The following is a 25,733-nucleotide window of genomic DNA, read 5'->3' on the forward strand; positions in this document are numbered from 1 at the left end:
ACCAATGATCTGTGGCTTCCATGTCTTCTTGTCCCAGGTTGCAACGTCCAGAATTTATTCTTGGGTCCCAAGTTGGGTCCCAGGTTGGGTCCCATTTCCTTGAATGGGTAGGAATCCATTCAGGGCTCATGTCTGTCACAGTTGGGGCGTGGGGGTAGAGGGTCCCTCTGGTCCCCCTTTGAGTGCTGCCATCATCCCCTCTAAGACTTTTAGCTGCAGGGAGACCCTCCCCTGGCCCAATTTCCAGCATGTGGTCCTGGGCTATGGAAGCCTCTCCTCCTACCCAGGGCTCTAATTCTACACAGACTTGGTTGTTTGGGTCATCTGAGGCACCTGCATATTTTTGGCCCCAAACGGTACTTCATAAAGTGGTACCCAGAGAATACCCTCCTCCCAGAGTTCAACCTCCACCAGAGCTCTGGCTGGCTTCACATCCCAAGATGCAATGCGCTGCTGTCCCACTGGGGAGGGAAATCCAAAGCCAGAGGGTATGGGGCATCACTGCCCACTTAGAAAGCTCTTCTTACTTCCTTTCTGTCAGACCTTATCACCCTGTTTCAGAGGATGGAGTGAACATCAGTAACAGAACTTTCTCGTGCTTCCTTTTTGCTATAGTTGGTGGAAATGTCTCCCAGACTTCCTTGGTGACAAATGATACTAAGATGTGTGGCCTTCATGGGGAGGTGACAGGTTGTCAGGTCACCATTCCGTGGATGGTTAACCCCATCCTTCCTCTCCTGGCAGGTCTCTTTTGGTTGTAAGTGACAGAAACTCAATTCAAACGTGTTTACACAAGAAAGGACATTTATTGAATCATAGGGTAGCAGTAAGGGCAAAAGGGTGTTTAGGTTGCAGAAAGGGTGGACCCTGGGGCTGGAATCCTGTCTGGACTCTGATCCCTGTTCAAGGAGGCTTATTCTCTCGGATGGGCCATATCCACGTGATTCTAAACTGTCCGCCTCTGGCCCCACACCCGAAGTCTTCCTGGGAGAAGCTGAGCTGCTCTGCTTAATTTCAGTTCAAAATACACTGGTTGGGGCATGGGCACACCCTGTCACCTGGAAGTCAGGGCCCTGTGACTGTGGCACTAAAGCCCCATGGTGGAAGGAGTTCCCTCAAAGGTGGTACTGTTCCCAGAAGGGAAGGGGGGTGCGCAGACAGAGCAACCAGCCCTCTCTACCCTATCCCACCGTTGTCAGCAATCCTTCCAGGCCCATCTGCCATTTCTGCCTGAAGTTTGGCCTCAAGACTGAGCCAATTTGCATGTAAGACCAGGGTATTTCCAGGAGAGTGATGACATCACAGAACTGGGGTTCCAGAAGGTGGGGATGGCTCAGCACTCCCGTCTTCTTTAGAACAAGGAGAGCGGTGAGCTGGGCGGGACTAAAGTGTAGTCCATGAGGAAGAGGAGGCTCCTACCCAAACGACTTTGTTCTACAGATTCTCACAGAAAGCCCTAGGCCGGCTGGGACCTGGGGTCAGAGAGGGATAGGAGAGCGGTAAGCTCGGGAGGGGAAGTTGGGGGTGCAACTGCCCGAACCACTTTTTCCCCAGGGAACCCCAAGAGGGGCCTTCATGGGCAGAGATGGAGCTCCCTGCTTTCCGAGGTTCAGTGATACCTGTCTCTGTAGGACCCTACTGAGTCAGAGCAGAGTAACGTTGCATGAGACACACTTATACTAAACACTTATTTGTTGTTTGTCTGAAATTCTAATGTAACAGGGCATCCTGTAATTTTATTTGCTAAATCTGGCAACTGTAGGGTGGAAGAGAGAGGCAAAAGAATGGTCGCAAGCTCAGGCTGCAATGGAGTGAGTCTTAGGAGACAGATTAAAACATCCGTGAGGAGACAGGCATCAGGGTAGCCATGTTTTCCAAGAAGCTGCCTGACTCATGAAGCTAGTGGATGGAGGAATCCTCAGGAACATACACCTAGTTTAATGGGAAAGATACACACACACACATCCCTAGTGATAGAAATAGCCTCATTCTTTGCTTTCATGGCATTGATCATTTTGAAGAACGTAGGCCAGTTATTTTATAGATTTTCCCTCCATTTGGCTTTGTCTGATGTTTCCTCAAGATTAGCTACAGGTTATGCATCTCTGGCCAGGATGCTGCATAAGTGATGTGTGTCCTTCTCAGGGTATCACATCTGGAGGCACATAATCTCTCTCTGTCCCTCACTGGTGGTGTTAATTTTTTTTTTTTTTTTTTTTTTTTTTTTTTTTGGCTGTGTTGGGTCTTCGTTTCTGTGCGAGGGCTTTCTCTAGTTGTGGCAAGCGGGGGCCACTCTTCATCGCGGTTCACAGGCCTCTCACTGTCGCGGCCTCTCCCGTTGCGGAGCACAGGCTCCAGACGCACAGGCTCAGTAGGTGTGGCTCACGGGCCCAGTTGCTCCGCGGCATGTGGGATCTTCCCGGTCCAGGGCTCGAACCCGTGTCCCCTGCATTGGCAGGCAGACTCTCAACCACTGCGCCACCAGGGAAGCCAGGTGGTGTTAATTTTGATTACCAGGTCAAAATACTGTCTGGTTTCTCCACTGTATTGTTACTGTTTTTCTCATGCAATCAAGGGGAGATACTTTAAGACCATGAACATAGTCAGTTCTTCACCAAGCTTCCCACCCCCTCATATTTAGCATCTATTGATGATTATTTCTTGCTCAAACCAGTTTATGATGGTTTCAAGATGGTGATTTTCCAACTTCATGACTACCTCCACATTTATCAGTCAGCATTTTCTTGTCAAGAAGAGCTCCTCTTTAATCCCCATTATGTATCTATTTATCTATTACTGTTATGAACTCATGGATTCCTATCTCATTCAGTGGGTTATAATCTGTCACTATCATCATTTATTTTGATGGTCAAATTGTTCCAGATTACCTTGGAAACCATTATGCATTGGTTTCACAGATATGATACCAAAAGCACATTCAACAAAAGAAAAAAATACATAAATCAGTCTTCATCAAAATTTAAAACTTTTGTGTTTCAAACAACACCATCAAGAAAGTGAAAGGCGGGACTTCCCTGGTGGCGTAGTGGTTAAGAATCTGCCTGCCAATGCAGGGCACATGGGCTTGAGCCCTGGTCCGGGAAGATACCACATGCCATGGAGCAACTAAGCCTGTATGCCACAACTACTGAGCCTGCGCTCTAGAGCCCGTGAGCCACAACTACTGAGCCCACGTGCCACAACTACTGAAGCGCACGTGCCTAGAGTCCATGCTCCACAACAAGAGAAGCCACCGCAATGAGAAGCCCACACACTGCAACGAAGAGTAGCCCCCGCTCGCCACAACTAGAGAAAGCCCACGCGCAACAACAAACACCCAACGCAGCCAAAAATAAATAAATAAATAAATTTATTAAAAAAGAAAAAGGAAAGAAAGTGAAAGGCAGCCCACAGAATGTGAGGAAATATTTGCAAAGCATGTATCTGATAAGGTTCTAATACCCGGAATATATAAAGAGCACTTACAACTCAATAATGAAAAGACAAACAACCCAACTGAAAAAATGGGCAAAGGTTCTGAAAAGACATTTTCCCAAAGTTACACAAATAGCCAATGAGCATGTGAAAAGATGATCAACATTATTAGCCAGCAGGCAAATGTAAATCAATATCACAATGTGATACCACTTCACACCCATTAGGATAACTTTGATCAAAAAGACAGTTAATTACTCTGTTGGTGAGGATGTGGAGAAATTGGAACCTCCATACATTGCTGATGGGAATGTAAAATGGTACAGCCACTTTGGAAGTCCAGCAATTCCTCAAAAGTTTAAACTTTAGGTCACCATGTGACCCAGCAATTCCACTCTTTGGTATGTATCCAAAGGAATGGAAACATTTGTCCACACAAAACCTTGTACACGAATGTTCATAGCAGCATTATTCATAATAGCCAAAAAATAGAAACAACTCAAATGTCCACAGACTGATGAATACATAACCATATTGTGATATATCCATACAATGGCATATTATTCAGCCGTGAAAGGGCACGAAATACTGGTACATGCTACAACATGGATGAAACCTTGAAAACATTATGTTAAGTGAAAGAAGTCAAACACAAAAGACCAGATATTGTATGACTTCATTTATATGAAATGTTCAGAATATGCCAATCTATAGAGATAGAAAGTAGATTATTGGTTGCCAGAGGCTGGAGGGAAGTGGAACAGACAGTGACTGCTAACGGATATGGGGTTTCTTTTTGGGTTGATGAAAATATTCTAAAGTTGACTGTGGGAATAGTTGCACAGTTCTGTGAAAAATGATTGAATTGTATACTTTAAATGAATTAAGTGTATGGTACGTGAATTATATATTGTGAATAATATCTCAGTAAAGCTGTTACCCAAAAAATGCTGCTCCAGATTTGGCCAGTGGGTACCCCTTTGAGCTGGCTCTCATTTCTATTTGACATGCCCCAGCATCGTTAATTTTAGACTAGGAAAAACAAAAACAAAAACAGAAACAAAACAACAGGAGACCAAAAAAAAAAAAGTATTTGTAAAATAATACATGAGAGGAAAGAGAAACAGGCAGGAGGGGGACAGTGAGTAAGCGAGGACATTTGGTTGCTCTCTCCAGATTCCCCAGAAGACTCTCTCTCCTGGGAGACCCTAGGACCCGCAGGCCTTCCGCTGCCTACCCTCCACTGCGTCTCCTCCCCTCTGAGGATGGCGACCCTGCTTCTCATCTCCTTGGTCAGCTGTCTCGTTGCTGTGAATCAAGCCAGCCTCATCAACCGATGTGACTTGGCCAAGGTGCTGCACCAGGAAGACTTGGATGGCTTTGAGGGCTACTCCCTGAGTGACTGTGAGCGCTGTTTCCTCACACCCTCACACCCCCTTTCTCCTCCTCTCCCGGTCATGCCCTCTGTGGCCATCTTTCTTTTTCTCTCATTTGTTTTTCAAAGTCAGGTTCAAAAAGCAGCCTTCTCCAAGAAGCCTTTTCCAACATTCGATATTTGTTCCACGATTCTTAACTGAGCACTTATTATGTCCCAGGAACTATTTTAGGCCCTGGGGATACAGATATCAACACAGCCCCTTCTCTCGTAGTGTTCACATTCTAGGGGAAGAGACAGCAAGAAAGAAACACACAAATATATGAAGTGCTTCCTGGTGGTGATAAATGCTATGCAGAAGAATAAAGCAGGGGGGAGTGATGGGTGACATTGTTCTAGAGGGGGAAGTCAAGGAAGGCCTCTCTGAGGAGGTGACATTGAGCAGTGCTGAATGGAATAAAGGACCTAGTCCCCCAAACATCTGGTGGAAGAGCATTCCAGGCGGAGGGAACAGCCAGTGCAAAGGTTTCATCCTACTCCATGGTAGAGATAGCTCCCTCTTGCCTAGAATTGTAAGGCACGTCTGCCTTATAACACTCTCTCCTTTCATCTTACTTTGTGGGTTTTTTAGGTACATATCTTCATTCTTATTCTATAGGCACCTTGAAGGCAGCATCTGCATTTGAGCCAGCTAAATGTCCCTCACTGGGTTTTGCACAGTTTCTGGCACACAGTAGGTGATCATTAAGTGCAGAAATCATGCATGGACAGATGGATGGTTGAGTGGTTGTACTGATGGGTGGATGGACTGAAGAATGAGAGGAGAAGCTAATGGGTGTTTCTGGCCCGCTAGCCCCATCTAGCCTCTTAGGCTTTGTTCCTTTCTTCTTTTTTTTTTTTTTAAATTAATTAATTAATTATTGGCTGTGTTGGGTCTTTGTTGCTGCGCGCAGGCTTTCTCTAGCTGTGGCGAGCGGGGGCTACTCTTCGTTGAGGTGTGCAGACTTCTCATTGCGGTGGCTTCTCTTGTTGTGGAGCTCAGGCCCTAGAGCGCGTGGGCTTCAGTAGTTGTGGCTCGCCGGCTCTAGAGCGCAGGCTCTGTGGTTGTGGCACACGGGCTTAGGTGTCTTAACCACTGCGCCACCAGAGAAGACTGTTCCTTTCTTCTGATTCCTCGTCTCCCTTTCTCCTCCGTCTTCCTTGTCCCTCAGCTTGGCCCCCCTCTAAAAACCCTCTTCTCCCTGTTCTAAGGGCTGTGCCTGGCTTTCGTGGAAAGTGACTTCAACATAACAAAGGTAAATGAAAATACAGATGGCAGCTTTGACTACGGCATCTTCCAGATCAACAGCCACTACTGGTGCAACGATTACAAGAGTCACACGGAAAACATTTGCCAAGTGGACTGTCAAGGTCTGGCCAGGGCCCCAGGGTGGGAGAGGTGAGAGAGATGACCAGGCTCTACTCACGGGACTTCCCTTCCCACACACAGCCTGGAAACAACCCCAGAGGATTGGCTCAAGGAATCAGGGAATCCCTTTACTGAGCAGAGTGTTGACTCGTGTCCCTAAATGCCCATAGGAGGTTCTGCAGTGTGCTAGCAGGATCCAGAAAAGCTCTGCACAGGCAGTAGCAGTAGAGCAGTGCAGCAGCCAACATTTATTGAGAGCGTATTATATACTCAGTACTTTACATACATAGCTCATTTCATCCAACTTGCCATGCAATAGAAACTAGTATGATTCCCACTTTATTGGTGAGCAAACTGAGGCTCATAGAACCAGTGCTGAATGCCAAACTGGTGGCCCTGAAGTCTCAGCTCTCACCACCAAGTAGAGCTGCCTTTGGCTAATGGTCTGACCGAAGGCCAAGTGCAAACTCCCACCTCAGGGCTAATCCAGGAGGCTCCACAGGTCCATGATTCTGTCCCCCATCTCCTCCTTTGTACTCTGATTAATGGCCCTGGGCTCTTACCTGAAGAGCCTCCCTCCTTAGGCAGGACTTTACCTTCGTCTCTGTGCTGCCTCTTTGGGCATTTCCTTTCCCTAGAATCCTCCACACTTGGGGTGAACTACCATCCACTAGGAAGTATGGCAGTAAACAGGCTCAAATCTCAGCCCTCCTGCTCCTCCTGCCCCCACCCCCCCAACCATCTCCAACCTCCAGTAGCCATTGTACGGATGTCCAAATGAGCCTCTGAGGGGGAAGACTTGCCTCATCCGGAAGTTCTCAGCCACTGGGTGGCACATGCCTTACAGGGAGAGCCAGTCTTTGGGATTGTCCCCTGTGCTCTGACGGATATTCTCTTTCTCCCTTTCAGAACTGCTGAGCTCCAATCTTCTTTCAATCATCAACTGTGCGAAAAAGATTGTGTCCAGAGCAGGGGGGTTGAAGAACTGGTGAGGAGGACATGGTGGGACGAAGTTAGTGGGCAGAGCCTTAAGAAAGATGTAGTGACAGAGAAAGGGACAGTAGGCCAGGACCTGACCTTTTCTACAGTCTAGAAAAATGTGGGATATGGCAGGGCTTGGAACTCCGACTTAGAAGACCTGGGATCTGGCTCTTCCTCTGACACTGTATTAAACAAAACTCTTTTGGTTGCAGGAACAGAACAACTTGAGCTAGCTGGGGGAGATTTATTCTGAGAGGACAAGGTGTCCTGCTGAGCCCACACGAGGGGTGCAGTTGGGCCTCAGGAAGAGGGTGGAAGCAGGGCTGGAAACTTTCCCTTGCAGGTTTCTGCTTCTCTTTGTGCATTGGCTTCACTACTCCCTCTGCAGACCAGCTTTCTCTGCCCTACAGTCCACCAGACAGACTATGTCTGCCCTGAATCTATGGGCTAATGTCCTAAGCAACCATAGAGACTAGCTAGGCTCAGTCCCAGTCCAAGTGCCTGGCAGAGAGGATCTGATGTGTTCAGCTTGGACCCTGTGTCCCGGCTCCATTCATTCAGCTATAGGCATGGAAGCAATTAAGCAACATAAACATGGCTGCCACGGGCCCTCTCTCCATAATTGGCAGCAACATTTTCTATAAAAAGTGTTGTTGGGCTTCCCTGGTGGCTCAGTGGCTAAGAATCCACCTGCTAAAGCAGGGGACACAGGTTCGAACCCTGGTCCGGGAAGATCCCACATGCCGCGGAGCAACTAGGCCCGTGAGCCACAACTACTGAGCCCACGAGCCTGGAGCCCGTGCTCCGCAACATGAGAAGCCACCGCAATGAGAAGCCCGAGCACCGCAACAAAGAGTAGTCCCCGCTCGCCACAATTAGAGAAGGCCCGCGCGCAGCAATGAAGACCCAACGCAACCAAAAATAAATAAAATTTATTCTTAAAAAAAAAAAAGAACCAATCTTCTTTCTCTCCACAGGGTAAAATGGAGGTTGCACTGTGAAGGCCGGCCACTCTCCTACTGGATGACAGGATGCCACCTGGCATGAGACAGGGAGCAGACCTGTGGTGGAGTCATTCCAGAACTCCTCTCCTCACTTGAGAATTCTTCATTTCTTCTTCCCCTTGCCTCCACTTCAAGTTATTTTCTTCCTTTCCCATTTGCAAATAAAACTGACAAGAGTCCCAGGAATAAATGGTTTTCTAGGGCTTCCTCCTTGTTCCTATCCAGGCCCAGGCCCCTGGTTCCTGACTGTCATTTGCAAACCAAGAAGACCACGATGAAGTTTCTATATTTTTGGAATTATTAAAGCATTCCTGTGCAAAGAATGTGTTAATTTCTTCATGATTAATCCCAAGTATATTTGAGTACCTAATAGAGTATGAGTGTGCTAGGTACTAGAAAAAGGATGATAAATCTGTAAATATTGTACATGAGGTGTTCCTAATCGCTCTGGAGAAGATTATGGATCTTCTCCATACACAGATAATGGATACAATGAATAAATGGATACATACAATGACTGCAATGGATAATGATATGGATAATAAATCTATAGTTATTGGTTTGAAACAGTATCAAGATCCAAGTAATTCCTCCAAAGTCAACAATTTTTGAAGTAAAAGAGCTCAGAAGTAGGTAATGGGTGGGGCTAAGGGTCTGATATATTGAGGTGGAGAAAGTCGTGGTGGGGATGGAGAAATGTGCTTGGTGATTTGGGGGTACTTTAGGAAAATGGGCTAGAAACCAGCTTTTTAAGAGTTTCATACTAGACTGTTGATGGCTTTAATGAGTTATACCTTGATTTGCATATTTAAGACTCATGAAAACACTCAAGTCGAAGGATTGCATCTTTGGTGGTCATTTCTCGCACAGAGTCGGGAAATCTAAATTTTTAAAGTTCAGTGGATAGTTGGCGCTAATTACTTAGTACTCTAGTCTTCTCTGGGAGTTTGAAAAAGAAGCCAGCTGCTTTACATGTCCGCACCATTCGATCCTGTAAACTCACACTTTGGACTCTACGCTAAAAGTACACTTGAATAGAAGCGGTAAACTCCAAGACTTTTGGGCGCGGGAGTTGCGGAAGGGGACCTAAAGGCAGAAACGAGCCCGGAGTGGGAGGGGCGAGGGACAGGTCCGAGCACCGCCCTCGTACCACTCCCACCAAACTGGCTCCCCCCCTCAGGCCTCCGTTTTAAACAGCGCGTGCGCAGGCGCGCGTGCGCAGGCGCGCGTGCGCAGGCGCGCGTGCGCAGGCGCGCGTGCGCAGGCGCGCGTGCGCAGGCGCGCGTGCGCAGGCGCGCGTGCGCAGGCGCCCAGAACCGCGCACGCGCAGTAACGGTAGGATGGTGGCGTTGGTACCTTTTGTGGTTCCCGTCGTGGGTGACAAAACCTTGCTGGTGTGGGAGCTGAGCTCTGGACCCACGGCCGAGGACTTGCAAGTGAGCTGAGCTACGGCGGAGGGAGGGGTGGAGGAAGCCACCTCGCGCCTCAGTAACTGGGCGCCCCGGGGTACTGCTTCAGCACCTCATCTGCCTGTGGTCTCCGCTGAGAGGAATCTTAGTTCTAGAGCCGACCTGAGTAGTCAGCTCGCCCCCACAGATTCTTGAGAGATAGTTCCCAACAGCCGGCATTGCCTCCTAATGCTTCTCGAAGCTTAGGATTTCAGAGGGAAACCTGTTCTTGAAATGAGAAGTGTTTGGAGTCGCAGGATCACCACAGTTGCCTGCGGCGAAGGGCTGGGGGAATAGAAGGGAACGGGCGGTTTGGCTTCCTGGACGTGAAATTTCCTGCACTTACTTAGCATGGGCCCACCCTACAGCATTCTCTGTTCACAGTCTTCTCCCAGTTTGGCCTTCTGTATTCGGTCCGAGTCTTCCCAAACGCAACAGTGGCCGGTCCTGTGTTCTATGCCATGATCGAGGTTTATTCAGCAAGGGATGCCCACAGAGCCCAAAAGGCATGTGACCAGAAGCAGCTTTTTCAGACATCTCCAGTGAAGGTGGGTCCAAATGTGGAATTCCTCGCTCTACTGGGATGAAGTGCTGAATTTAAAACTAATAGGCCATCGGGAATTCCCTGGCGGTCCAGTGGTTAGGACTCTGCACTTTCACTGCTGAGGGCCCGGGTTCAATCCCTGGTCCGGGAACTAAGATCCCAAGGGGGGGAAAAAAAAATAAAAGGCCAATGTTTGTACAGCACTGTGGTGTACAGAATGCTCTCAGATGCACTGCTCCACTGATCCCCCAGTTCCCCAGTTCTTTCTTTCTTTTTTTTAGATGAAGAAACTCGAACTCAGGATGGTTAAGTGACTTACTTAAGGTTTATGACAGTAAATGTGGAAACTAGAGGCCAAACCCAAACTGAACTGATGTTAAAGCCCATGTCATTTTATGCTGCCCCTTAATTTAAGAAATCTTCACAAGAGTCTTCCTTATATTTACTTTTATGTGGATTTTAAATGTGTGAGGTTGACAAATTGTTTTTTAAATTAATTAATTAATTTATATATTTATTTTTGGCTGCGTTGGGTCTTGTTGCTGCGCGCCGGCTTTGTCTAGTTGCGGCGAGCGGGGGTTGCTCTTCGTTGCGGTGCGTGGGCTTCTCATCGCGATGGCTTCTCTTGTTGCGGAGCACGGGTTCTAGGCATGCGGGCTTCAGTAGTTGTGGCTCACGGGCTCTAGAGCACAGGCTCAGTAGTTGTGGCGCACGGGCTTAGTTGCTCTGCGGCATGTGGGATCTTCCCGGACCAGGGATCGAACCCGTGTCCCCTGCATTGGCAGGCGGACTCTTAACCACTGTCCCACCAGGGAAGTCCCGAGCTTGACAAACTTTTGTCAGATGTAACATAAAGGAGGCTTCATCATCATCATCACTCTCAAATTGCCTATTCAGAACTCCTTTCAGATTCCAGAAGATGGTTAAAATATTCTTTAATGCATTGTAGAAACCTTATTCCATATTAACATGCCATCCAATTTTACTTCCCCAGAATTAACATTTCATTATGTGCCTCCATTCAGCCACCATTCCTTTTTCAAGGACCTTTTCAATGCCTCTGAATAAGTGAGTGAGGCTTCGATTTCCCAGACCTTTCACTTTATAATTGTGTGTCTTCTCTGATTGGCTTCTTGCTCTGGCTACTTCCTACTGACCTTGCTGCCTATTCTCACCCCTATTTCTTTACTCACTGATTTCACCTTTATTGAATCTGAGAACTCTCCTCAGATGTGACTCCAGGTACACTACCTCCCACTTCTGTACCCTGTTTAACACCCTCTTCAATCCCGGCTGTACTCCCTGGGATTGAAATGATTTCGTGTCAGACATTCTTTAATTTGTGGACCCTGCGACCATTTCACATAACCCCTCAGATATTACGGATGGTCCTGGAAAGATTATGAAACAGTTGCTTGGTATCAGTTGTGAGTAATGAGTTCTTTTCTTATATTGGACATTAAGACCATTCCATAAGCTTAGGTTCTGAGATTGTCACAGCATAAAGCCCGTCACTGATAGAGTAATGAGGAAAATGTTCTACAAGTCACTATAGAGTTGAGAGGAAAGGGCATTCGTATTCGATTTCTTTATTTAATGCAGAGCCTTAGTTTACTACCCACACCCTCGAAATTGTTACCTACTTTAATTATGCGTTCTGTTTAAATTTTATTTATTTATTTATTTGGTTGCACCGGGTCTTAGTTGCAGCAGGCGGGCTCCTTAGTTGCGGCTCAAGGGCTCCCCAGTTGCGGCACGTGGACTCCCCAGTTGCAGCAGGCAGGCTCCTTTAGTTGTGGCTCGCAGGCTCCTTAACTGTGGCGTGCAAACTCTTAGTTGCAGCATGCACGTGAGACCTAGTTCCCTGACCAGGGATCGAACCCGGGCCCCCTGCATTGGGAGCACGGAGTCTTAACCACTGCACCAGCAGGGAAGTTCCAATTATGTCTTCTTTTATTCATTAGCAGGTATATATACTTCTTATCTTTTTTCCCCTGTATTTTTTATAAATACAGACAAGAGAATAACATCTTCAAATAAAATGAAGGAAAGGCCTAATGTATCTGAGTTTTTCTCAGTAGCACAAAGGGAAATGTTTGCCAGCAAGAACTGTGGCAAGGTTATCCCAGATGTCAACTGTCTCTACTACCCAGGGGCTCAGAGCCCTTCTGAAGCTTCCTAATTGTCCAGGACAGCTCCATTATGACTCACCATACAGGGCCTAGCTTCCCTGTTTTAAACGTTGCGACACTCAGCATTTAAAAATTAGTCTTCATTTCTCCTTCCCAGCAGGCAGCTTCAGTTGGAGAAAGTAATTTCATTTTCTTATGTACTCATTCATTCTCTCAGTCAACAGACCATCCCTCCTCTATTATGTGCCAAGATGTATGCTTGTTTCTGGTAACAAGGGAAGAATAATATATGGTTCCTTCAAGCACTTAAGGAGCTCATAAACTAGTGACAGAGGAAGATGCACAAACACATCAATAAAGACTTAACAATGCTTTGACTTTATTTGTATTATTTGAATGTTTATGACTATATTTACATACTGCACCCTGTTCAAAATGGAAATAGACATTTAAGAAAGAACTAGTGATGTAAAAACTCCACAGTAATATGTAAGTTATTTAGAGAGTTAAGACTGGAAATATTTGCACTCTCAAAGAAGCTTGTTAATGCAGATGAACCTCTAATTCTTTTGGTTGCTTTATTTACATTCATCGAGGTATACGTATTCCCTCTTCTAACAGGGGTTAGTAACTTGGGGAGGGGGTGCTACAGATTAAGGTCCTAATTCAGTGGCAGGTCCATCTTATCTCCTCTTCAGGTCATATTCTCAAGCAGGAGCTACAGGATGAGACGACTAAAACAGTTCACTTCCTTTGCTTACCCCCAGCCCCATAACAGGCTTCTGCTGGGCTTCCTTGCTTGCTTTCATCATCACTTTCACCACCAGAGGTCAGGGAACCTTCCGGTTAATCAGGGGCCCTGGAAATGATGCAGAAAAGTACTGACTTAAAAATAATAAATAACATTTATTTAGGGCTCACTGTGAATTCATTGCTTAAAATGTCCTACTTAATCTTCGCAACCACTCTATGAAATTGGTATTGATAAATCTCAGGTATATCCAAAGTAAGTCTCTATGTAGGGTTGTGATATTTTTAGGTCTTTTATGTCTTCAGGTTCGTCTCGGCACCAGACATAAGGCGGTTCAACATAATACGCTTGCCCCAAACAGCTCCAGATGCCAAGAATTGGCAAATTACTACTTTGGTTTCAATGGGTGGTCAAAAAGGATCATCAAGGTAAACTCTGTAGATTTTCTTTGACTAACCAGACTCCTTTCAACATTGAACTCCTAGACTTTAGAGAGAAGAATGGAACAGGGCTATGGGGAGGAGATGTGAGAGGCTTCCACACGGAAGTATCTGAGCATTGGCCTGCCACCTAGAATTAGTGATAATCTCAATGACTTGGATGGTGGTGTCCATAATTTTCTCCAGTATTTGTATGGTATATAATAAAAAAGAGTTGTCCATATCTAGTCATTCATTTGCAAGTCTCACTTGATTTTGAGGCTATAGCATACCTCAACTATTACCTGGGATTGCTGGAGTTTAGTTTTAATTTCTAACAACAGAATATTTGGAAGTCTAGCCTTTCATTCAAAATCCTAACAGCTTCAGGATCTTTCTAACCTTGAAGAAAGGGAAAATGAAGATATTGTGACACCACTTCAGAAGCAATAGCCTGAAGTTCTTCTGTGCTTCAGAGGTGGTGTTGCCCTCCCACGAGTGCAGGAGTCCCGGAGTTGGCATGGCTGAGGAACCTTTGGGTAAGTTGGAGGAAGGTCTGTGTTCCAGTATGTGTGTGTGTGGGGAGGTGAGGGAGTGGGATTGCTCTTTTTTCCTTTCTTTCTGAAACTCAACTTTTCAGATACATCATCACCTTTTCTAAGCAACTAAAGCCCTGGGCAGAATTTTTCTGCCTGACAATATAGGTTTTTATCTTAGGCGATCCCTGACAGCACCTTAAACTTTAGAATTTTAGAACTGACTGCCTGCCAAGAAGCTTAGGAGGAGGGAAAATTAGTTAGTTTTTGTTTTTGTTTTTTGTTTTTGGTTAATAATTTGTTTTGTGCTAAAATAGTCCTTCAAATACAGATGTCTTCTGGCCTTCAGTTATCCCGACAAAATCATTGTCTAAAGATTGAAATAAACTCTTGTGTAAATGTTCAGTCCTTTGCCTCCTATAGAAGGGCCTGAGTGGAGAAAGTAAATGTAGATCCCTAGAAAGGGGATTCCGATTGGTACTGAGTTTTTTCCTAGAATCCATGGCACTTGGGCTTAGGGTTTTAAGTCAGAGGCAGGGCTGTTAGCGAATGGAGTAGAGGAGGCTCCACCATCCACCTGAGTGGGTGATGGTTGAGGAGAGGCCAGATCATCTGCACTACCACCAAATCTATCTCCCTGTATGAATCCAGCCCTTTACGCACAGGAGAGCAGGGTCTGTAGCAGTGTAGCCTCAGCTTGTCCATTTGAAATCTGTGAGTCATATGAGATTTGTGCCACGTCCTTGGTTTGCATTTCCCGTCTAGTTAGTATTTTAGGAACTTCCAGAATAGATCTGAGCAGTGAAACTGTGCCATGCCAGGGTATACCTACAACAGAGACATTCAGCCGTACCCCAGTGTTGTGCCTGCCCTTAATCACTAAGATAGTGAGCTAAGAATCACAGATGCTTTTTTAGTTTTAAACATATAACCTAGAAATCAGTTATTCAGATGATAGGCATTTTAAATTCATCTGTTTTGGTTGGATTTAGGGTCATTATCATTCCTTATGAAAAGGAAGGTAACCCAGAAGCTTGCTATTCAGAAGGCTATGACAGATGCATTCCAGAAACTGCTGATGGTGGTTTTAGGTAAGACCTTTTTGACTGTCCTTGAAGTGCTTCAGTTTCAGTGAGCAAAGAAACTTATTTGAAAAGTTAATTGGATGAAAGTAATGGTTATCTAAAACATTACATATTCTTTCATTCACCAGATGCTTTCACAGCAGCAGTCTTAAATTTGTTCTTTGTGGCATTTATGAGAAAAACGACAGCAACTATTATTGTCCCCAGTGTTGAGATGTAGAATGACTTGCCTCAGTTCATACAGAAAGTGTTTGGTCCCATTCTTCCTCAATTGCTTGCTTATCATACAGAATAGTGCAGTGATTATAAGCCTTGGACACCTGTGTTTGAGTCCTAACTTTGTCTCTTAGATTTTGTTGTTGTTGTTGTTGTTGCAATTTTAGGTTTTTCTAGCCGGAGACATCTGAAGGTATTTAATATCACTAAGCTGCAATTTCTTTATCTGCAAATAGGGTTAGTAATTCAGCTCATCACCTAATGGGGGATATTGTAAGAGTAATGAGATGATGAATGTAAAAAGCTTAGAACTATGCCTGAAACATAGTAAGCAGACAAAATATATTGACTATTATTATTATCGTTGTTGTTTTCTTGTTGAAGAGTTTATTAGATTATGTTTTTGGAATCAATTTAATTTCAGTTTTCATTTCTGATATATTGGGTGAATATGATTCTTATATAATAATCGGCTACGTTTTTGTGAGCCTTGAAAGTGGTCATGCTACTGAATAGCGTTGATTGTGTTCCCTATCGAGTTATACAGCGGTGAGAATGTGACAGGCTGTGCCCAAAGGAAACTCTATGATTAGTAGATTCCCAGAACAGAATTGCTCCCCTGCTTCACAGCCCTGCAGGCGTAGAGACTGAGAAACCCTAGCTAAGTTGTCAGAGACCTTATTTGCTTGTAAGAGTTGACCCTGGATTGGTCTTGGCCTTCCAGGCTGGGCAGTCCTTCCAGTGAAGTTTGACTTCCCTGGTCATCAGGCAGAATCTCCATCAGCTGTCAACTCTGGGTAACAACCTTTAAGAACCAAACTAAATGTCTGGGTTGTTTGTCCCTAATATGCAAAGGTATTCCTTATATGTACTCAAAACTCCTTGGACCAAAAAGCCTGGTGGCTCTAGCTTGCCTTGAGGAAAGCTGTATTGTTCAAAAGGCACATGGGCCAGTTTCTGCCAGTAGAGTGTTCAAATGCTCTCTCTCTCCGTCTGTGTCTCCAAAGCTTTGTTCATTGTATCTGGTAGAATTTTGGTCCCAAGGAGTAGGCACTTGCCTTGCTTCTAATATGAAGTATCTATTATAGTCCAGTGGTATCTATCCCAGGTTTCAACTCACTTTGACCCCCACCTAATGCCTTCCTATTTACTTGTATTGTGATTGAACATTTTTGTTTCCACAGCTTTTCATTCCTTTGTCATTATTCCTTGGTTCTTATTTCTAAGATCATAAAGGTTTTTGAACCAAAGTTGACACTTCTTATATATTTTTTCACAAATAATTATGATAAAAACTGAAGTGTCAGATGAGGGAACTTCTAGGAAAATGCTCTTATTTTCTGCTTTTAGAAATCAAAAGAATGTCTAATTATCGGGTGCTACCATTGTATACAGGAAGTTTTAGAACAAGAAAACTTCTGAATTGATCCTTGTTAACTTTATTTCAGAAAGTGGTAAAATAGCTGTGGCATATAGACCCTGTGCAGAGGTCACAGATGATGCTAGAACCGAAGAGGAACTACAGGATTTAATTCAAGTATGTGGAGATAAAAACTCAAGGGGTACACAGCCAGTGTAGCTGTAATTCAAAACAACCAGCAGGATTTGGAAGACTTTGGCATGTCTACTCAGCTCTGTCATCCTTCGGAAAATGTGAAACTCTGAAACTGCTTTTGAGGCAGGGAATTTCTAGGACTTCTCCAAGTCCCGAGCCTTGTCTCTGGCCCCTTATTTGAAGTTTGGAGAGCAGGATTGAGGGCCATCAGTGTACGTCTACAGTTGTGGACACAGGAGAAGACACAGGCCTTTTAGAACTCCCCTCAAATAGAATTGCAGGGATTTGGGAACAAAGTAACTATGGCCTTAAGTGTGATTATGCTACAGTGTTTAAAAACTATTCATGCCTTTCAAGTAAGGTATATTACCCAGATCTCAGCATCTCATATATATCTTGTGTTAAATGTTTTGCAGAAGAACCTTTCTGTAAATCAATTATATGGATGCCTCGAATTAGGGATTAAGTTGTCAATGTAATTGCTAAAAGAAAACATTAATGTACTGCATATAGGATTTTTATTAAAAAGGAGCAAAAAATGTGTTTCATGTCATTGAGAGCTTAATTTGGGGCTAGATTTCTGATTACTTAACTCACCCCAATGTTGCAAAGTTTGTTTTGAAGGGAAGAAAGTAGAGAAAGAAAAGGTGGTTATGTTCTGAAAAATGTAAAAATTTTGAAAGTTTTTCCTGTACAAAATAATTAATTTAATTCAATTTAAATCAGTCAAGGAAACTTCAAACATATCCATGTTTGGGCTTTAAGAAGTCTAACTTCCTGTGAAATGTGAGAGGAAAGGATTCCGTATTGATACTAAAGATTTCGGAAACCTGATTATAACAACAGATCCATTCCTAAATGAGGCCAATCTTGGAATCAGTTCCATTTAGAAACCATTATGTGCTAGGCACTGGAAATAAGATGAAGCTCCTTCTCTCTTGGGGTTTAGGTGTTAAAGGTGTACCAGACAATTAAAAAGGACTAAAATTAAATAGATTATGAAAAGGACTGTGAAGAAAGTAAACTGGGTGCTAGTTAGAGTATTTCAAGAAAATTACTTAACATGCTGACTTTAACATTCTAAGTGTCTTCTCCGTGTGTGCACACAGGGTAGACCTCTGAAAAGTGACACTGTAGTTTTTTCTAGATTAATGGCTCTGTTGAGACAAGGTGGGATGGGGGAAGTTTTCCCATGCTAATGTAAAGGGCCGTTCACTTGGTTTTGGACTCTCTTTCCCAGAATGAATTGCTCACCTGCCCCAAAGCCCTCCTACAGAAGTTCTGGAGTCATCACTGATTCAGTGGTAACGGCTAATAATAGAGTGGTGAATTAAAAATGAGACGTGAATACTGAGAGTTTGGAGGAAATGGCAACATTTTAGAATAACTGTAAGGTGTGTTCCCCTCCCGCCACGCTAACTGGTGCTCATTGTGCAGGTCAGCTACTTTTCTTGTCAGCCGTGTGGCCAAAGGGGGGAAGAATGCCTCTCAGACTTGAGCTTTGAGGAGGAAGAGTTCACATTGCCAGAACTGGACTAGCACTTTTGAATTTCCCAGAATGCCAGGTCCTGTGGTTTCCTTGGGAAGCTCTGCATCCTTCCCAACCCCCCGCCACCCCTGGGCCGCTGGAGTTTGGGGCCACTCGGGTCTGCAGCCCAAATCCCGCCTCCTTGTTTGGGGCCAGGGAGGGCAGGGAGGGCTTGGGAAGAGGGCCCGGCAGGAGGTAATTGTTGCTTTTGCAAGGGGAAGAATGGCTTGCGCCCTGGGGACTCTGGGAAAAAGGCCCACTCTGGTGGCGCGCATTGGATCTCCCCACGAACCTAATAATGGTGGTGGTGGAACTAAACACGTCATAAATAACGGGTGGGACGTTAGGCAGGGGAGGGGCGCGCGGTTGCTGACGTGAGCCCTCGCGTCGGCGCTGGCATAGCAGTTCAGCTCGGACGCAGGATGTGGCTCAGTGGCCTGGGTCACTGCGCCTGGGAGCCGCCGCGTGTTATGTCCCGGCTGCCCCTTTTGTTGCCACGGCTCTTCCTCACGTGGCAACAACTGTGGCTAGTAGTCCTGGCAGTTCAGCCTCCGGAGTGGGCCCTGGACCCCGTCCAGGTGACACCCAACCTCGCGCGGCTGACCGAGGCTTGGTCTTCATACGCCTCAGACCCCCCCTCCCAAATTGCCCCATGCCCTTACACCCCTGGCAGAAGCCGGGGGCTTTAATTATTTGACGTCCTCATCTCCAGTCCAGATGGTGGCCCCGCCTCATCAGGAGTTGACTGAGACTGAGGTTCCATACCCGGACACGGATTCGGTTGGAGAGCTGCCTACAGGGCCAGATCAGTTTGCTGTTCCACATCAGGATCTGAATAACAAGCAAACCCAACATCAAAAGCTCCCAGAGGAAGTTCCAGTGCTGGATTGGAATCAGAATCAGGCCTTGGTTCTGCCTTCTCGACACAAAAGTAAGAGTAAATACGTAGGTCTAGATCAGGCTTAAGGTCACCAATCGTTTGAAATACTAGTTCCACCTCTAGGTAGTAAGAGCTCAAAACCAGTGAAGTTTATTGTTTCACCCCCAAACCTGAAGAAAGATCTAGTTCAGCATCAACGGCTTGCCAAATTTGTTGGAACTACAGGCCAATTTGAAGAAAAAGTTCAGGGTCTAGAACAACAGTTGCAGGGTGATTATTTAGATCCCAGTATGGATGCCTTTTATCCTGAGGAGAGGCTACCTACAGATTTTCTGGGGAGCCCAGATGAACCTCCAGAGCCCCCTGAGGAAGCTGAAATTTCTCCATCCCAGCAGGAGGCCCAAACTCGTCATCCAGAGCGCACTGAGGAGGCTGAATCTTTACCCCAGCACGAGGCCCCTGCTCAGCATCCACAGACCCCTGAGGAGGTTGAATCTTTTTCACCCCAGGCAGAGGCCCGGGCTCAGCCTCCAGAGCCCGCTGAAGAGGTAGAGCCACCTCCACTTCAGCAGGAGGCTCCATCTCAGCCTTCAGAGGCCCCTGAGGAACTAGAAACTTCAAGTCCTCAGGAGGCCCTAGCCCAGGCTTTGGAGACACTTAAGGAGGTTGTAGTTCAACCAGTAGCACATCATGGGGTAAATGAAGCTCAGCAGTCAAATTTGTACCATGTCACTGTTAAACCTCTGGATCTGGCACTTACCATAACTCCACAGGTCACTAAAGAGGTTGAACCTTCTCCAGTCCAGCAGGAGACGCCATCTCAGCCTCCAGAGAGCCCTGAGGAGGTTGAACCTCCGCCAGTCCAGCAGCGGGCCCCATCTCAGCCTCCAGAGCTCCCTGAGGAGGTTGAACCTTCTCTACTCCATCAAGAGGCCCCAACTGAGACTCCAGGGTTCCCTACTGAGTATGTACTTCAAATTCCAGTGAGTGATGAGGTAGCATCTCTACCTGGCGTTCAGCGTCACGCTCATTCAAACTTGCCCAGTGTTACACTTCAACCTCTGGATTTGGAACTTACCATCACTCCAGAGCCCACTACGGAAGCTGAACTTCCTACAGCTCAGCAGGAGGCCCTGGCTCCACCTCTTGAGCATCCTGAGGAGAGAGAATCTTCTCCAACCCAACAAGAGACCTTAGCTAAGCCTCCAGAGCCTCCTGGAGAGGTTGAGCCTTCACGTGAGCGGGAGCAACCAGCTCCGCCTCCAGAGCCTTCTTCAGGGGAGGTGGAACCTTCTCCAACTCAACAGGAACAGCCAGCTCAACCTCCAGAGCATCTCGAAATGACAGTTTCACCTCCAAGTCACCATCATGCTGAGCATTCAAACTTATCCAGTGTCGCTGTCAAACCTGCAGATGTGGAGCTTACCATAACAAAAGAACCCACGCCAGAGGTGGGACCTTCTCCAAATCAGCAGAAGCCTTCAGCTCAGGCCTCAGTGCCCCTTACTAATGCAGAATTTTCTACAACCCAGCATGAGGCCCCCACGCTGCCTTCACAGCCACCTGAGGAGGTTGAACCTTTGCCAGTTCAACAGGAGGCTTCAGCCCAATCTCCAGAAGCCGGTCCACATAACAAACCTTCAGTACAAGAGGAGACCCCAGCTCAGTATCCAGAGCATCCTGGAGAAGAAGTTACACCTGCCACAACCCAGCAGGAGACTCCAGATCAGCATCCACAGGCTCCTGAGGTTGTACCTTCTCCACCTCAGCAGGAAGCCAGAGCTCAGCATCCACAGTCTCCTGGTGAGGTTGAATCCTCTCCAACTCAGTCTCCAGAGCTCTCTAATGTGACTGTAGTTTTCTCTCCGGAGCATCATGTGACAACAGTTTCTCCTCTAGGTCAGGATCAAGCTCAGCTTCTGCAGCGGCCCGATGTCACTGTTAAACCTGTGGGTCTTGCACTTATCGTAACTCCAGCGTTCACTAATGAGGTTGAAACTTCTCCACCCCAACAAGAAACCTCGGCTCAGTCTACAGTGTCCCCTGAGCAGTTGGAACCTTTGTCAGTCCAGCAAGAGGTTTCAGATCAGCATCCAACCCCCACTGAAAATGTTGAACCTTTTCCAGTTCAGCAGGGAGCCCCAACTCAACCAACATACCCCGAGGTGACATTTCCAAATCCAGAGCATGTTCAGGCTCAGCATCCAACCTTGACTGAGGTCACAATTCAACCTTTGGACCTTGAACTGACCATAAGGCCCGAACCCACTAAGGAGGATGAACCTTCTCCAACCATGCAGGGGACCTTAACCCAGCCTCCAGAACCACCTAAGGAGGTTTTTGTAGCTCAGCCTCCAGTATATCAGAACCCAATAGTTCCAGCACCAGATCAGGATCACACTGAGCCTCCAACATCACCCAGTGTCAGAGTGCAACCTTTAGACCAGGGGCTTACCACAACTCCAGAACCTACTACAGAGTCTGAACATTCTACAGCCCTGCAGCAGACTACAGCTCCCCCTCCAAAACACCCTGAGGTGACACTTGCACAGCCAAACCTGACTCAAGTCACAGTTCCACCTGGGGACCTGGGAGTTAACATATCTCAGCAACCAAGGCCATCTGAGACAGTTCCTTCGACTCAGTATTCGGTACCCACTGGTCTTCCTGGTGTAAAATATACCCCAGAAAAGAAGCAGCCAGAACAGAATGCCACCACAAACATCAGCATATGTGAGCTCTGTACCTGCAAAAATGAGACACTGTCGTGTGTTGGTCTCAGCCCAAAGCAGAAGCTCCACAGAGTGCGTGAGCCAGAGCCTAACGCCTACAACGGCACCTTCACCATCATGTAAGAATCGCCTTTCCTCATTTGTTCTCTGCATCCTGCCTGACATGGCAGCCTTTCTTCAGGTCTTCCTGGGTCCTCCTTATCTCCCCAGCCCACATTGACTGACTTTCTGTTTCCACCTTTTGTTTGTCAATGATTCCTTGTCTTCATTCTCCTTCTTACTATTTTTCCCTCTCCTCCAGTCTTTTACTTTTAATTGCCCTTACTTTTTCCTTCTCCATTTTTTTACCCCATTCTTTAATTCCTTAACATCTACTCTTCTCCCCTCTTTACTCCATCCTCTTTACAGCGACATGTCCCTCTCCCCATCTCATTGGTGGTAATACAACAAAGTGGTTAAGAGTAGAGATTCCGGAGCCAGACTACCTGGGTTTGAACCCAGGTCTGTCATTTATTAGCTGTATGACTCCATTTCCTCATCTGTAAAATGGGGATTATGGTAGTCATCCTCTCATAGGATGACTCCTATGACTCCTAAATCTCCCAATGACTCCAATCTCATTGGGAGATTTAGATGAGTTAATATAGGTAAAGGTCTTCTATCAGTGCCTAGCATATATTTTAGTGTTAGCTATTATTATTATTCAATCCCTCAGTTATATCTAGAACTCATCTTTGTCCCCTGGCTTTCTATATGTAGCACCCATTTTGTGCCCAACCCAGGGCTAAGTACTGTGGGAGCCACAGAAGTCTATGGCATTGTCTCCAGAACATGACAATGACAAGTGGGGAGAAAGGGGATATGCCTTAAAAGGGAGGTAATATATAATTAAGTATTCAGAGAAATACAGATAGGTGCTGTAATTCACCAGAACCTGTAATCACAGGGGTGTGGAGGTCACGGAATGCAGCATGGATAAGCTAAATCTTTAGCTGGGACTTAAAGATTGGCTGTGATTTGTCAGAAAAATAATAGACAGTACAGTCTAGGCAAAGGTGTGACTGCAGGGATGATCAGAATTTAATAGATTAGTCTGGCTGTAAAGAATTGGGTTAGGCAACAATGAAAGATAGGATTATGAAAAACCTTGGCTATCGGCAATGGGGGTTTGGAAGTTACGCTCTGAGATATGGGGAGCCATGCAAGTTTTCAAGCAAGAGAGACAAATGATTAAAACAAGAGGCTGATTTTAGATCTCATATGTAGAGCGATCTAGAGAGGAACGCTTGATTCAGGGAGTCCAAATAGAATGCTTTAGCAAAATCTAGGAGTAAAGTGAGAAGGGGCCAAATTAGAGTGGTTGTGATGGAAGTAGAAAGAAAATCCTGAGAGTACTACAGAGGAAAAACGGACAAGATGTAGTAATTGACTAGAGTTGGGGGATTGTAGTACAGGAAAGAGACAAATCACATGTGTTGATGGGCAGAATGATGGTGGTGTAACAGGTGGAAATCCAGCAGTTGGCAAGCAGAGTCGGTTTGAGGGAGATGAGTTCAGTCTTAGGCATCTTTTATTGGTGAGCATAAAGCAACCAGAAGGCTCTGTTTGAGTGGAAATGTCCCTCAGGCAGATGGGCAGACAGGTATCCGTTTTGACTTATTCCTGACTCGCGTGAAAAATGTGCATATAAACTGAACAGTTACATTGTTGCTGAGGGAAGAGGACAAAGCTAAAGCTAAAGATTCAAAGTCATCCACTGAGTGAGTGGTTCAAACTGAACCTCAGGCGTTTAACAGCTTCTCTTAAACATGTCTAATTCATGGATACATTCTCACTGTTTAAAAAAAGAAATGTCACAGAAGTATATAGGATAAAATGTGAAAATTCCACCCCACCTTCCCTACCACCAATAAGGTAACTCCTGTTACTGTTTTGATGTGTGTCCTTCCTTCCGAGCTCTTTCCTTTGCATTTTGTTCCCCTAATGAGGTAATAACTTTACTCCTTGCTCAGTAACTCGTGCTTTTCCCTATGCAATATGCTTAAGAGAGATTTTCGTATTAGTCCCTCTAATTTCTAATTGCCCGTATCCTTCTAACACCTGGACAGATTCTGAGGGCACTGAGCCAAAGCTTTGGTGTTGCCTAGCATAGGATTTCTTTATATTCATTTGCTGATATTGATAAATGTTTGCCATTTTTCTCATTGATTTGTAGGAGTCATTTTAGACACATAAGTGATTTTGGAAAAAAAGTAATTGGCATTATGTATCCAAGAAATTGGACAGATAGGAAGTTCAGGTTCTGAGGAGATGCCTCATTGTTTGTGCCAGTGGCCTCACAGTATGTTTTTATTAATTGTGCACACCGGGAAGCTGATAAGCTGTGGGAATTAGAAAGCTGGTCTTTTCTGCATTTGAATATTCCCCACACGGTGGCCATGATTCTTTTCCTTATTCTCTACATTCTTTTCCTACCTATTCAAGGATATGAACTGTGTTTCTTCACAGAAATTTCCAAGGAAACTCTATTTCTTACATTGATGAAAGTATATGGAAGGCATACCGCTGGACTGAGAAGCTGTGAGTATACTCTCCCCAAATATGAATACAAAAAGTTAACTGCATTGTAAGATCCTTCTTGGTCCAGAATTTTGAGGTCAATACCTGTGAGAAAAGGTATTTCCCCTTCCATATCCCAAAGCAACCTGATGATTGAAATTCTGTGTTTATTTTAAAAATTAAATTTGGCAGGACCTCTTTAAAATCAGTAAGAGACAATTTAAACTTACTTTCCATTATACAAGTAATACATGATTATATTCTCAATAGATAACAATGAAATAACAGGTATAGTGAAAACCCTCCTTGTGCCCTAATCCCCCACCCACTACTTTGAGTTTAGTATTAATCCTTGCAGACTCTTTTCCATACGTTTGAGTACATACATACGTACAGATAGCAAAATAGGTTTGTGTGTTTTTCTTACCTTTTTTTACGTAAGTAACATCCTGCAACTTGATTCCTTCATTTCATGATATGTCTTAGATTTCTTTCCTTCCCAGTACATAGAGGGTTACCCCATTCATTTAAACTCCTGCATAGTATTCCATAGTATGAATGTATCACAGTTTAATAACGCCCCTATTGAAGGATGTTTAGATTATGTCCAGTTGTCTTGTTACTTGCATTGCTGCAATGAATATCCTTGTACATGCATTTTTGTGAGCCTGGTCATTTATTTCTATAGAATAGTTATCTAGAAATGGGATTGTTGGGGTGAAGGCTATTTAGATATAAAATTTTAATTGCCTTCGAAAAAGTTGTGCCAGCTTATACTCCAGTCATCCTGCTGTGATGACATTCATTTCCCCACACCCTACCAACACTGGATAGTCTCCCTTTTTTTTTTTTTTTTTTTTTTTTTTTGCTAATCTGACGGGTGAATAAAAGGGGTCCCATCTGAATTTGAATTTTTCGTATTACTTGTGAACTTAAATATCTTTATATGTTTACTGAACATTTGTATTTCATCTCTGAATTGTCTGTCCTTTGCCCATTTTTCTGTTACTATTTTTTTTATTGATTTGTAGAAAAAGTCAGTTTAGATCCATAAGTGATTTTGGAAAAAAACATTCAAAGTAATTTTTCATGACAGTCTGTGGTCATATCCTTAGTTCAATTTGAATAGACAAGTCATAAATGAC

At 45.1% G+C, this 25,733-nt stretch overlaps 2 protein-coding genes across 2 annotated transcripts in view; both read left to right on the top strand.

Annotated features, from left to right (window-relative positions):
- Positions 1 to 4,700: 4,700 nt before the first annotated feature.
- Positions 4,701 to 8,246, top strand: LYZL6 (lysozyme like 6). The gene is made up of 4 exons (XM_059908571.1): positions 4,701 to 4,839; positions 6,062 to 6,220; positions 7,128 to 7,206; positions 8,177 to 8,246. The coding sequence occupies exons 1-4, from the start codon at positions 4,701 to 4,703 to the stop codon at positions 8,244 to 8,246; spliced, it is 447 nt and encodes a 148-aa protein (XP_059764554.1).
- A 1,284-nt stretch (positions 8,247 to 9,530) lies between these two features.
- Positions 9,531 to 25,733, top strand: part of LOC132355630 (leucine-rich repeat-containing protein 37A-like) — a 53,396-nt gene continuing 37,193 nt past the window's right edge. Inside the window, 8 exon segments of the mRNA XM_059908070.1 lie at positions 9,531 to 9,639; positions 10,020 to 10,199; positions 13,384 to 13,506; positions 13,882 to 13,947; positions 13,949 to 14,036; positions 19,130 to 19,348; positions 20,099 to 22,148; positions 24,538 to 24,609. Coding sequence (XP_059764053.1) covers positions 9,544 to 9,639; positions 10,020 to 10,199; positions 13,384 to 13,506; positions 13,882 to 13,947; positions 13,949 to 14,036; positions 19,130 to 19,348; positions 20,099 to 22,148; positions 24,538 to 24,609 — 2,894 coding nt within the window. The 5' untranslated portion in view covers positions 9,531 to 9,543.

This window comes from Balaenoptera ricei, chromosome 20 (assembly GCF_028023285.1).
Source record: "Balaenoptera ricei isolate mBalRic1 chromosome 20, mBalRic1.hap2, whole genome shotgun sequence".
Lineage (NCBI taxonomy): Eukaryota > Metazoa > Chordata > Mammalia > Artiodactyla > Balaenopteridae > Balaenoptera > Balaenoptera ricei.